Here is a 13,127-nt window from a genome sequence, read left to right as displayed (position 1 = left end):
GGGAGCACCGTGCACAGTTCCAGTCTCCGTGTCCCTGGGTCAGACCCGCACCGGGAGCACCGTGCACAGTTCCAGTCTCCGTATCCCTGGGTCAGACCCACACCGGGAGCACCGTGCACAGTTCCAGTCTCCGTGTCCCTGGGTCAGACCCACTCCGGGAGCACCGTGCACAGTTCCAGTCTCCGTATCCCTGGTCAGACCCACACCGGGAGCACCGTGTACAGTTCCAGTCTCCGTATCCCTGGTCAGACCCACACCGGGAGCACCGTGACAAGTTCCAGTCTGGGTCTTTGTCCTGCCATCGTACGTGGAGAATTCTGCGGAGGCAGCTCAAGTGGAAGTGGTTGAGCTGTTTAGCGTTTCTGCTGTAGACAGTCCAGGTCTCACTGGCATAGAGGAGGTCGGTGAGAACCACTGCTCGGTCGGTGAGAACCTCTGTCTACTCTATCTAGGCTTGTCAATGTTCTGTCTCCTTCACTCATCTGGTCCCTACAGCCCACCTCGTCGCTATGAAACCCTCTCTGGCCCCTGCACCCCTCCCTGTTTCTGTGACACTTTCTGGAATCAGAGCACCTTCCTGCCTCTATTACCCACCTCTAGCCCCTGCATCCCTCCCTGACTCCGTGACCCCTTCCAGCCCCTGCACCCCTCCGTGTCTCTGTGACCCCTTCAGCTCTTGCACCCTCCCTGTCTCTGTAAGCCCAGATGACTTGAAAGGGGTTTCAAGGATCATTTCAGAGATGTCGCTGGTCTGTCTGTGTGACCTGGATTGTTCACCTCAGTGTGGAGCATGTTTAGGGGAGTTTGAAACAAGCCATTTGTAATGTGGTAAATAAGCTGGGAGTTGTTGGGCAGACGTCTCCCAAAAGAGGGAGAGATATGGGTTGGTTGATGAGGGGATGAATGTAGGGCCAGTAGATTACTGGATGGGCTGAATGCCCACCAACCTTTCAATGAGAATGCAGTGGAATAATGCACTGGGCCCCTCATCTGTTCTGAGTACATGGTTCAGTGAAAGTGGAGACACAGGTAGACAGGACAGTGAAGAAGGCATTTGGCAAGCTGATCATTATCAGACGGGACACTGAGTACTGTCGTTGGGACATGATGTTACAGATGAACAAGACACTGCTGTTTTCTGCACTTGGACTATCGTGTTCAGATTTGCACAAAATGCTGGTGGAACACAGCAGGCCAGGCAGCATCTATAAGGAGAACATCGACAGTGCTTCTCCTTATAGATGCTTCCTGGCCTGCTGTATTCCACCAGCATTTTGTGTGTGTTGTTGTTTGAATTTCCAGCATCTGCAGATTTCCTTGTGTTCAGATTTGATTAGTTTGCTGTGGGGTGGCAATGGAGCAAAGGAGATTTCGGAAGATGTTGCCAGGACTCGTGGGACTGAGATATGGAGAGGGGTTGAGCAGATTGGGACTTCATTCGCTGGAAAGTAGGAGAATGAGGGGTGACCTTACAGAGGTGTATAAAATCATGCGGAGAGGGTGAATAAACAGTCTTTTCCCCAGGGCTGGGGAATAAAGTAGAGGGACATGCTTAAGGTGAGAGGAGAGATTTCATTGGAACCTGAGGGGAAACTTATTCACACCCAATTGGTGGCAGGAATATGAAATGAACTGCCAAGATGTTATTTCGACGGCTACTCCACACTGACGATGTTTAAGAGACATGGATAGGAAAGTTCAGAAGGATATGGGCTGAACACAGGCAGATGGGATCTTGGTTGGATATGGATCAGTTGGGCCAATGGGCCTGATTCCGTGATGAACAACTCAAGGTCTCTATGGTAAGATCATTCGGCTCTGTTGTCCAGTGAGCTGTTGAACACTGCTGGTGTGGCAACGACGAACTCTGCTGTCTTTTGCCAGTGTGTGAAGGTGTATCTGATCAGAGCGAAACCAACACCAACAACAGTGGGTTAAGAGAATGTTTCCCGCCGGAATTGAGGAGGTGAGGGCTCAGGATGTCCCCAGTTAGGTGAGAAACATCTTGTTATATGCTCCTACTGCATCATCCCATCACACAGCCCCAGGGTCAGACACAGAGTGAGGCTCCCTCCACACCATCTCATCACACACTCCCGGGGTCAGACACAGAGTGAAACTCCCTCCACACCGTCCCATCACACACTCCCGGGGTCAGACACAGAGTGAAACTCCCTCCACACCGTCCCATCACACACCCCCGGGGTCAGACACAGAGTTAAACTCCCTCCACACCGTCTCATCACACACTCCCGGGGTCAGACACAGAGTGAAACCCCCTCCACACCGTCCCATCACACACTCCCGGGGTCAGACACAGAGTGAAACTCCCTCCACACCGTCCCATCACACACTCCCAGGGTCAGACACAGAGTGAAGCTCCTTCCGCACCGTCCCATCTCACACTCCCGGGGTCAGACACTGAGTGAATCTCCCTCCACACCATCCCATCACACACTCCCGGGGTCAGACACAGAGTGAGGCTCCCTCCACACCGTCCCATCACACACTCCCGGGGTCAGACACAGAGTGAAGCTCCCTCCACACCATCCCATCACACACTCCCAGGGTCAGACACAGAGTGAATCTCCCTCCACACCATCCCATCACACACTCCCGGGGTCAGACACAGAGTGAGGCTCCCTCCACACCGTCCCATCACACACTCCCGGGGTCAGACACAGAGTGAAGCTCCCTCCACACCATCCCATCACACACTCCCGGGGTCAGACACAGAGTGAAGCTCCCTCCACACCGTCCCATCACACACTCCCGGGGTCAGACACAGAGTGAAGCTCCCTCCACACCATCCCATCACACACTCCCAGGGTCAGACACAGAGTGAATCTCCCTCCACACCGTCCGATCACACACTCCTGGGGTCAGACACAGAGTGAAGCTCCCTCCACACCGTCCCATCACACACTCCCGGGGTCAGACACAGAGTGAGGCTCCCTCCCACTGTCCCATCACACACTCCCGGGGTCAGACACAGAGTGAAGCTCCCTCCACACCGTCCCATCACATACTCCCGGGGTCAGACACAGAGTGAAGCTCCCTCTACACCGTCCCATCACACTCTCCCGGGGTCAGACACAGAGTGAAGCTCCCCCCGCACCGTCCCATCACACACTCCCAGGGTCAGACACAGAGTGAAGCTCCCTCCACACTGTCCCATCACACACTCCCGGGGTCAGACACAGAGTGAGGCTCCCTCCACACTGTCCCGTCACACACTCCCAGGGTCAGACACAGAGTGAATCTCCCTCCACACTGTCCCATCACACACTCCCGGGGTCAGACACAGAGTGAGGCTCCCTCCACACTGTCCCGTCACACACTCCCAGGGTCAGACACAGAGTGAATCTCCCTCCACACCGTCCCATCACACACTCCCAGGGTCAGACACTGAGAGGAGCTGTTCTGATTGCGCTGGGAGAAATCGGGGAAAAACTGCTTTATGAAGGTCGTGATTTTCTTGGAATTGGTTTGAAACGACTCTTGAACATCTAAGTGAGCGTCTGGTTTAGTGTGGAAGCTTCGTTTGGAGTTTTTCTGCCAGTTTGGACGGGGTCCGTTGACAGCTGCGAACTGCGTAGCTCCCAGCTGTGGCCGCTGGCAACTCGCCAGGAAGCCGGGTCGCTCCAAAAACCGGAGACAAACGCCGTTGTTCCCTCACTGACATCGGGACAACCTCCTTCCATCTTTATCGTCAGGATTCTCGTTCGGTGTCGGAGCCGAAACATCGTTTGAGACGTCTCGACCTCTCACGGCCTGGAAGTTCTGCAGGACTAACGGAGCCTTTCCTGGCGTGGGAATTTCTGGCACTGAGCCAGCAAGGTACTGTCGAGTACTAACTTTTCCCGCCAGTTACTCAACTCGCTCCAGGACTTTATAAGCAGCACCACCACCGTATCTTTCTCGATTCGGACACAGAAGTAACATGCCGGACCAGTCTACAGGGAGTCGCAGGCCTGCGGGGAGTTATGCCAAGGCGGCTGCCTCTCCAGCCTCGGACAAAGCCCTGTTTCGGACGGTGAAAGTTGAACGCGGGGTACAATGTATTTTGCGAACTGGAACTACCCTGGAAAAGTGCGCGGAGGCTATGGAGGACTTGTTGGGGAGAGATGGTGTTTTGGCCACCGAGAAAGAGTTCGGGAAGGCAGTGTTTTACCTGAGGAATGATGAGTTGGTGCATCGGGCCCTCAGTAGAGGGATCACGGTGGAGAACATCTTTTTACAGATGGAGCTAGTGACAGCTCCCACACAACGCATCGTCCTCGGTCACGTAAAGCCTTTCATCCCCAACGAGGACCTGCTTCCCGCACTAGCCCGCTTGGGGCAAGTACGGTCAGAAATAACTGCCATCAGGCACAAATTCAGGAGACGCACCCTCCGGACCGTAATCTCTTTCCGGCGACAGGTATTCATGCAGCTGGAAAAGGACGAAGTTGAGGGCCGGTTTACTGTCCGGCACGAGGGGGTAGATTATCAGGTGTATTGGAGCTCTGAGCGCCCACGGTGCCATGCGTGCGGGGAGGTGGGGCACTTTCGGAGGGATTGTCCGAACACCCGAAAACCCAGGGAGTCCACTTCGGGAACCAGTGCCCCAGCTAACTCTGCCCCTGATCCCATTCCTGCTCCTACACCTATGCCAGCCCCTGCTCCTGCCCCTGACCCTGTCTCTAACCCTGTCCCTGTTCCTACGTCTGTTCCAGTCTCTGCTCCTACCCCTGTGGTTCAGGCGAGTGTTCCTGGGGCTACGTGCAGGGAGGTTCAGGCGAGGGACGGGGTGGAGCCTGTGCGGGGAAAGAAAGTGAGGAAGAAATCCAAACACATGAAGAAGTCGGCCCCCGAGACCGCAGAGCTCACGCCCATTTGCCCTGAGGTGGAGAGGGAGGCTCGGGGAAGTGCACAGTCGGACGGGGTGATGGAAGCGGAGAGTAACGCTCCATCGGTGAATCCCGCACCAGTGTGCTCCTCCGGCTTGAAGAGGAGAAGGGAATGTTCCCCCAAGAGGGCAGGGAATGTAGATGAGGGGGAGTCCCAGAAAGGGGTGGGAATCCGGGTGGAAGTTGTGTCTAACCCTGAATCCCCGGATGTAGCCACCAGTCCTGTGGTGGGTGGTGTGGTTGTGCAGGAAGCTAGTGCTGGGCCTGTTTGCACAACTAAAACAGACCTGGAGCCCTCCACCCAGGACTTAGCAGTAAGCGCCTCCCTGGAGGGAAATGTATTAAGCAGTACAAGTGGAGAGGAGACCAGGCTCTCTCACTGTCAGCATCAGGCTGCCGGTGAATCCATTGGACCAGAGCTGCTGGGGTCCCCTTCATACCTGTCTCCTGGGGAGGGTGATATACCCTGCATGCCGACCCCATCAACTAATGGCCTGCAGGGAGTCCCTGGGGACTTTCCCTCCATCGTCGCAACTGTGGATAAGACTGATGCGACGGTGGAGCGGGAAGGTATGAGGGAGGTACTCGCTGTGCAGTGTGGGTTACAGGGGCAGCCACCTTATACACCACATGAGGAGGAAGATGGGGAATCTGTCTGCAGTGAGGGATTGGAGGGAGATGCTATTGATAGTGAGACAATGGACATCCTCACCCCTCCTGAAAAAACCCCATTGATACCTGTGGAGGAGATCAGAGAGTTCATTCACTCCTCCGTGGGTGCAAAGCATCGGCCTAAACTCGCCTCGCTTCGCTGGCCTAGCCTGCCGAAGCTGGTGAAGTCCCTGCGAGTCATCCTCGGACGGAAGGGGAAGGGGAAAGGGAAGGGGAGGAAGAATGTTGTGACAGGGAATGACAGTCGGCAGCTGAAATCCTTCCTGGATGACCTGGTGAGGGACATCAGGGTGAGAAACAGCCTCGCTCCTTCGGGAGATGGTGGGTCACAGGGTAGCGATGGTAGCAGTCGGGCCCGGAAGGCAAAGAATGCTCTTGGTTTTCTTCGGGATTGTGCGGCTGAGGGCGCCACCGCTCTCAGTGGGAAGGGGACCGGTGCTGAGGCCTAGTGTGCTCCTGACATGAAACTTACCATAGCTAGTCTAAATGTAAACGGTAGCAGGGGCTCTCTCCGCAGATATAACAATCTCTCAGTCCTCAGGGATGGGAGATACGCGGTGAGTTTCCTGCAGGAAACCCATACCACCCCGGGGAACGAGTCCGCTTGGCTCCTGGAGTGGCAGGGCGGGGTCTACATGAGTCACCTTAGCTCCAACTCTAGCGGGGTGGCGATCCTGTTGGCCCCAACCTTCCGGCCAGAAATCGTAGGAGTCCAAGATGTTGTGCCCGGCCGTCTGCTCCACCTGGCTGTGCGCCTCGATGGAGTACCGCTGCATTTTATCAACGTGTATGCTCCGAGGCGCGGGGTGATGCAGACGCGCCTATTCTGTCAGCTGTCCACCTTGCTGAGTTCCATCGATCCTGGGGACTGCGTCATCCTCGGGGGAGACTTCAACTGTACCCTCGAGGTGGAGGACCGCTCGGGCCTCCAACGCGACCCAGCATCGGCGAAAAGGTTAAAGGAGCTAGTCGGCTCCTTTGACTTGGTGGACAGCTGGCGGAATCTTCACCCCGACTCTAGCGCCTTCTCCAGAAGATCTAGAGAGGGGGGTTCCCGGATAGACCGCCTGTATATCTCTCGGGCTTATGTCTCCCGCGTGTCGGCGTCCTCCATGCGGCCGGTGTCGTGCTCGGATCATCACCTTGTGTGGATGGAATTTACTCCTCTGCACCCTCGGGTGGGATCCGGGTATTGGCACTTTAACAACCGGCTGCTGGAGGAGAGCCGATTCCGGGATTCATTCCGAGCGTTCTGGGCCACCTGGAGAGAGAGACGGAGAGAGTTCAGCTCCCTACGGCTGTGGTGGGTCCACATCCGGTTTTTATGTCGGGAGTACACTCGGGGGTCGACAAAGAGGCGGGGCTCTGACACTGAGCGGCTTGAGAGAGCGTTGCTTGACCTTGAGTTCCGTCTTGGTCCGACCGGTGGAGACCATCAAATGTGGCAGGAATACCAGGAGAAGGACGCACTCAGGCATCTGCAGCTTCAGCAGTCCCGAGGTGCATATGTGAGGTCGCGGATCCAAATGCTGCAAGATTTGGACCGCGGCTCACCCTTCTTCTACTCGTTGGAGAAGTGGCGGGAAGTTCAAAAGCAGCTGGTGGAGCTACTGGTTGCTGATGGCTCCTCCATCACGGATCCTGAGGAAATTATCAAAGAAATCCGCACGTTCTATCGGTCCTTATTCTCACCAGATCCGTCAAATGCGGGGGCGTGCAGTGAGGTCTGGGAGGATTTAGCAAAGGTCAGCCCAGAAGACGTAGCGCGTCTGGACGCTCCCCTGACTCGGAAGGAGCTGTCTACTGCCCTTCGGCAACTCCAGAGGGGTAAATCCCGTGGTTTAGATGGTCTGAGTGTAGAGTTTTATCAGGCTTTTTGGGGTGTCCTGGGGGTCGATTACAGCCTTGTTCCAGGGGAGAGCCTAGCCACCGGGGAAATGCCCCTCTCATGGCGGAGAGCTGTTGTGGTCCTGCTGCCCAAGAAGGGAGACCTTCGCCTGCTAAAGAACTGGCGCCCGGTCTCCCTCTTGTGCGCGGACTACAATTTCTTCGCCCGGGCAATGGCCAACCGTCTTGGTTCAGTACTGAGACAGGTGATTCATCCTGACCAATCTTACACGGTCCCGGGCCGCTCCATCCAGGACAATGTCCACCTAGTACGGGACCTGATCCACCTGCAGCAGGAGACTGGGTCCCCGGCAGCGTTTCTCTCTCTTGACCAGGAGAAGGCGTTTGACTGGGTAGACCACAGTTTCCTGGTGTGCGCTCTGCAGGCCGTTGGACTCGGACCACATTTTGTGGCCCGAGTTCGGCTCCTATACTCTGTCGCGGAGTGCCTTGTTAAGGTCAATGGATCACTGGCAGCGCCCATTCCCTTCAGGAGAGGAGTACGTCAGGGATGCCCCATGTCCGGTCAATTGTACGCGATCTGTGTCGAGCCATTCCTGAGCCTCCTACGGCGAAGGCTGACAGGTCTGGTTCTGCGTGAACCGGACATGGGGGTCGTCCTGTCGGCCTACGCCGATGATGTACTCCTCATGATGACAGATCCCAATGACCTGCGGAGGATGCGCGAGTGCCAAGAAGTTTTCTCGGCAGCATCCTCCGCTCGGATAAACTGGGCGAAATGTTCCGGACTCTTAGTGGGTCAGTGGCAGGTGGACTCCCTGCCGGAGGAGATGAGAGCTTTTGAGTGGAGCACTAGACGTCTCCTCTATCTGGGAGTCTACCTGAGTCCTTCTGGGGAGACCTGGCTGGCGAACTGGCAGGACCTGGAGACGAAAGTCATGGCCCGGCTGGGGCGCTGGTCAGGCCTTCTCAGGGTGCTTTCCTATCGAGGCAGGGTGGTGGTCATAAACCAGCTGGTGGCCTCCATGTTGTGGTATCGGATGGTCACCTTGGCCCCTCCTGCCCCGTTTGTTGGGAGAATGCAGAGGAAGTTAGTGGACTTCTTCTGGGGCAACAGGAAACACTGGGTCTCTGCAGCGGTCTTGAGTCTCCCAGTGGGAGAGGGCGGACAGTCGCTGGTGTATGTACGTCCGCGACTGGCGGCTCTCCGCCTCAGGACTCTGCAGAGATTCCTGGACGCCGAGCACCCTCCCAGGTGGCACGTGTTGGCGACTTTCTTCCTCCGGAGGGGCTGTTGTCTTCACGAAGACATGCGGCTACCACCGGCGGGCGTCAGCCGTACTGCTTTGCGGAGTCTGCCCGGCTTCTATCAGGACCTACTGAGAGTCTGGAACATGGTCGCCTCAGGCCGGGAATCCCCTCCTCAGGCGGAGGGCGGGGTCCTGGCGGACCCTTGCCCTACCTCAGTGGATGCCAGTACGGCTCAGTTGTGTGGACCGACTCAGGCCGAGCTGCTTGCCGGGCCCAGACCCCGCAATCTTCTCCGGGAGCCGTGTCCACACAACTTGAGCCGTCTCTCATCGATACCCACAGTCCCATTCAGGGATGCAAGTAGGAGGTATTTGTATGGGCTGCTGCTCCACACCCTCCACTTCCTTGCCCTTGTCCACCGTCCCGACACGCCATGGCGGTCGGTCTTTCCACCCGGAGGTGAGGCGGGTCCCCACTGGAAGTCCCTTTAGGAGGGGGTTCTTCCCATGCACCTGGGGATCTCGGCTGGAGGGTGCTGCATAGAGCGGTGCCCTGCAATAAGTTTTTTAGTTTGTACATGGATCTCCCACCCGCATGCCACTTCTGCGGGCTGGAGGAGACCGTGTACCACATGTACATGGAGTGTGTGAGGCTGCAGCCTCTTTTTGCGTATTTGCCTGGGCTGCTTCTCGCCTTCTGGCTGCATTTTAGCCCCACCCTGTTTATATATGGTCATCCAGTAAGGAAGGGGGCATGGAGGGATGAGGATGTCCTAGTCAACTTGCTCCTGGGGCTGGCGAAATCCGCCATCCGAGGGTCTTGGAAACGGGTGGCGGGAGGATCTCCCCGGGCAGACACGCTGGCAATGTTTAGAGGGTATGTTCGTGCCCGGGTAAATATTGAAAAAGAACACGCGCAGTCCACGGCGACCTTAGAGGAGTTTCGAGACCGTTGGGCTCCGCGGGGTGTAAATGCCATCGTGGATAGAGATGGCAACATTTTGGTGTAATGTCTATTGTCTAGTTGTAGTTTAGTTATTGTGATTGCCACTGTTTTGTATATATTGTATAGCACCGATATTTGTAATAAAGGATTTTGTAATTAAAAAAAAAAGGGTCAGACACCGAGTGAAACTCCCTCCATACTGCATCTGACCCTGGGAACGTGTGATAGGAGAGAATAGAGGAAATACAGCAGGCCATTTGACCCATCATGCCATGATAGTCTTTCTCACCATCTGTACAATTCCTTTTCTTCATTAACAACTCATCGTTCTAATGCCTTGCTGTGCAAGTGTCTGTCTAAATGTGCTTGTCTAGATGGTGTGATTCTAATGTGGCAGAGGAGCAAACATAAGTGGCAGATGTGTCAAGTTAATCAAAATTGGCTGGATGTGGTTTGGAAAGATCCCACACTTTATAAATAGAAGAGAATAAGATCGACAGAGACACAGCATTGAACATTACTTCACAGTACAGGCCCTCAGCCCTCAACGTTGTGCCAACTTTTTAAACTTACTTTAAGATCAGAACCTTCCCTCTTACAAATCCTTCCATTTTTCTATCATCCATATGCCTATCTAAGAGTCTATTAAATGTCCCTAATGAACCTGCGTCTACCACCACCCCGGTAATGCATTCCACACATCCACCCCTCTCTGTGTAAAAAATAAACCTTCTTCTAACAATCCCTCTACATTCCTCCCATCAGCTTAAATTATTCCCCTCATATAGCTATTTCTGCCCTGAGGAAAAGAAGTCTGGCTCACCACTCGATCTATCACTCTAATCATTTTCTCTGTCAAGTGACCTTTCTTCCTGCTTCTCTTCAGTGAGAAGACCATAAGGTTCACTTAACCTTTCTTCAGAAAGTATGCTGTCTAATCCAGTCAACATCCTGGTAAATCCCCTAAGCACTCTTTCTTCTTATAATGAGCAGCCAGAACTGAGCAAAATACTCCATGTGTGGTCTAACCAGGGTTTCAGAGGTGTAACATTACTTTGCAGCTCTGGAACTCAATATCCCCACTTATAAAGGCAAATGCACCACATACCGCCTTAATCTGATCAACCTGCTTGGCAACTTTGAGCGATCTATAGATAGGGACCATGGAGATCGCTCTGTCCGTCCACACTGCTAAGAATCCTGCCATTAATCCTGTGTTCTGCCGTCAAATTCAACCTTCCAAAGTGAATCACTTCACAGTTTCTGTGTTGAACACCATCTGCCACTTCTCAGCCCAGCCCTGCATCTTCTCATTGTAACCTACGGCAACCACAGCTCCATCAACCTTCATGTCATCTGCAATTATACTGACCAACCCTTCTACTTCCTCATCCAGATTCAGATCACAAAGAGCTGGGGTCCCAGATCAGATCCCTGTGGAACTCCACTGGTCACCGGCCTCCAAGCAGAGTATGCTCCATCTATAACCATCCTCTGCCTTCAGTCAACACAGAACGCCAAGCCTCCTGAATGAGCCTACTACAGGGACCATTATCAAACACCTTACTAAATCTACATACACCACATCCACAGTGCTACCATCATCAATATCCATTATCACGTCCTCAAAATATCAATCCTGCTCGTGAGGCATAACCTGCTCCTCACAATCCGTAATCAGACTGTGGTTCTGCAAATGCTCATAAATCCTGTCTCTAATAACCCTCTTGCCTACCACTGAAGTCCTTTTCCTTCTCCAGCCCTGTATCACTTTCCCCAATCACCTTTCCAGCTCTCAGCTTCATCCCACCCCCTCCGGTCTCCTATCATTTCACATTTCCCCCTCCCGCCACTACTTTCAAATCTCTTACTATCTTTCCTTTCAGTTAGTCCTGACAAAGGGTCTCGGCCGGAAACGTCGACAGTTCTTCTCCCTATAGATGCTGCCTGGCCTGCTGCGTTCCACCAGCATTTTGTGTGAGTTGACTGAAGTAAGACTCACTGGTTTGCAATTCCAGGGAATCGAGGCATTGTTTGCTGTCAGACAACTGTGCATAGGGAAAGCTGAGAGTTGATCACCTTAGAGACAGGTTTGTTGTCAAGCTAGACACCCAAATTGCCAGAGAGACTTCAAATCTCACATCAGAGAAAGCAATTACTATGGTCAGGCAGAGTGAGAATGCTTGTCAGCTGTAGGCAGAACTCAGGCAGGAAAATGATGCTGAGGTAAAGTAGAAGTTGTACAAAAAGCAGGGCACAACAAAGTGCAGTCAGAAAGATTCCAGAAAGAGGAGACAGTAGAGCTCAGTTCAAACACCAGACAAGCAAAATAAAGAGCAGATAAAATGTCCAACTGCAGTAGATGCGGCAACTTAATAGAGTTGGCCATCATAAAAGCCAATGTCACTCAAAAACAGTTCTTCAGGAGACCAAAGAAGACCATGATTCAGACTGAGAGAGAGTTTTCCATGGGGGGTCCAGATTCAAGTAGACAAGGCTGCAAAATGGACACTGGGGCAGATGTCTCAGCCATCCCCAAATCTCTGTTCACAAAACTGGTGTAAATAAAAACAGACTTTACGCTAACCCCAACAAAGAAAGTGCTCATGGGGCCAGGGAAACATAAGCTCACTGTGGAAGGAATGTTTAGTACACCCTCCTTCCCCTTTAGCAATCAGTTCTTTAGTTTCACTGATGTTTCTCCAAAAAAAAGTTCCACTCTGGTAACAAATAAGACTCAAAGGTGGAGGGTTGCCTAATCTGGAAAGACCGTTTGGAGTTTGAATGGTAGTGAGGGAGGAGGTGTAGGGGCAAGTGTAGCACTTGTTCCACTTGCAAGGATAAGTGCCAGGAGGGAGAGGGACAAATGGACAAGGGGGTAGCATAGACAGCGATCCCTGTGGAAAGCAGAAAGTGGGGTGGAGCAGGTGGGCGAGAGGTGTGGGAGGGAGAGATGTCATTGGTGATGGGATCCCGCTGGAGATGGCAGAATCTCCAGAGAATTATGCACTGGACACGTAGGCTGGTGGGATGGTAAGTGAGGACAAGAGGAACCCTATCCCTGGTAGACTGGCAGGAGGATGGGGTAAAAGCAGACGTGCATGAAATGGGAGAGATGTGGTTGAGGGCAGAATTGATGGTGGAAGAAGAGAAGCCCCTTTCTCTGAAAAAAAGGAGGACCACTCCTTCATTCTAGAATGAAAAGCCTCATCCTGAGAGCAGATGCGGCAGAGACGGAGGAATTGAGAGAAGGGGATGGCGTTTTAGCAAGCAACAAGGTGGGAAGAGGTAGAGTCCAGGTAGGTGTGAGAGTCCGTGGGTTTATAATAGACATCAGTAGATAAGCTGTCTCCAGAGATAAGGACAGTGAGATCAAGAAAGGAGAGGGAGATGCTTTCACACTTTCAGGCTTTTTTACCTTGTGTCTGATGGGAGGGGATGGAGAAGAGAGAATATCGGGGACGGGTCGGGTCTGGGATTGTGCTGGCAGCTTTACCGAGGAAACATTAAGTCTAAACA

At 53.5% G+C, this 13,127-nt stretch overlaps 1 protein-coding gene across 1 annotated transcript in view; it reads left to right on the top strand.

Moving 5' to 3' along the window:
- Nucleotides 1-6,373: 6,373 nt before the first annotated feature.
- The window catches only part of LOC140725358 (von Willebrand factor A domain-containing protein 7-like), an 83,719-nt gene continuing 76,965 nt past the window's right edge, over nucleotides 6,374-13,127 (top strand). The window contains exons 1-2 of the mRNA XM_073040785.1: nucleotides 6,374-6,550; nucleotides 6,899-8,206. Coding sequence (XP_072896886.1) covers nucleotides 6,374-6,550; nucleotides 6,899-8,206 — 1,485 coding nt within the window. The remainder of the gene's footprint in view (nucleotides 6,551-6,898; nucleotides 8,207-13,127) is intronic.

This window comes from Hemitrygon akajei, chromosome 1, assembly GCF_048418815.1.
Source record: "Hemitrygon akajei chromosome 1, sHemAka1.3, whole genome shotgun sequence".
Classification (NCBI taxonomy): Eukaryota; Metazoa; Chordata; class Chondrichthyes; order Myliobatiformes; family Dasyatidae; genus Hemitrygon; species Hemitrygon akajei.
Note: the sequence above shows the minus strand (reverse complement) of the source record. Positions and strands in the feature narration are given on the sequence as shown.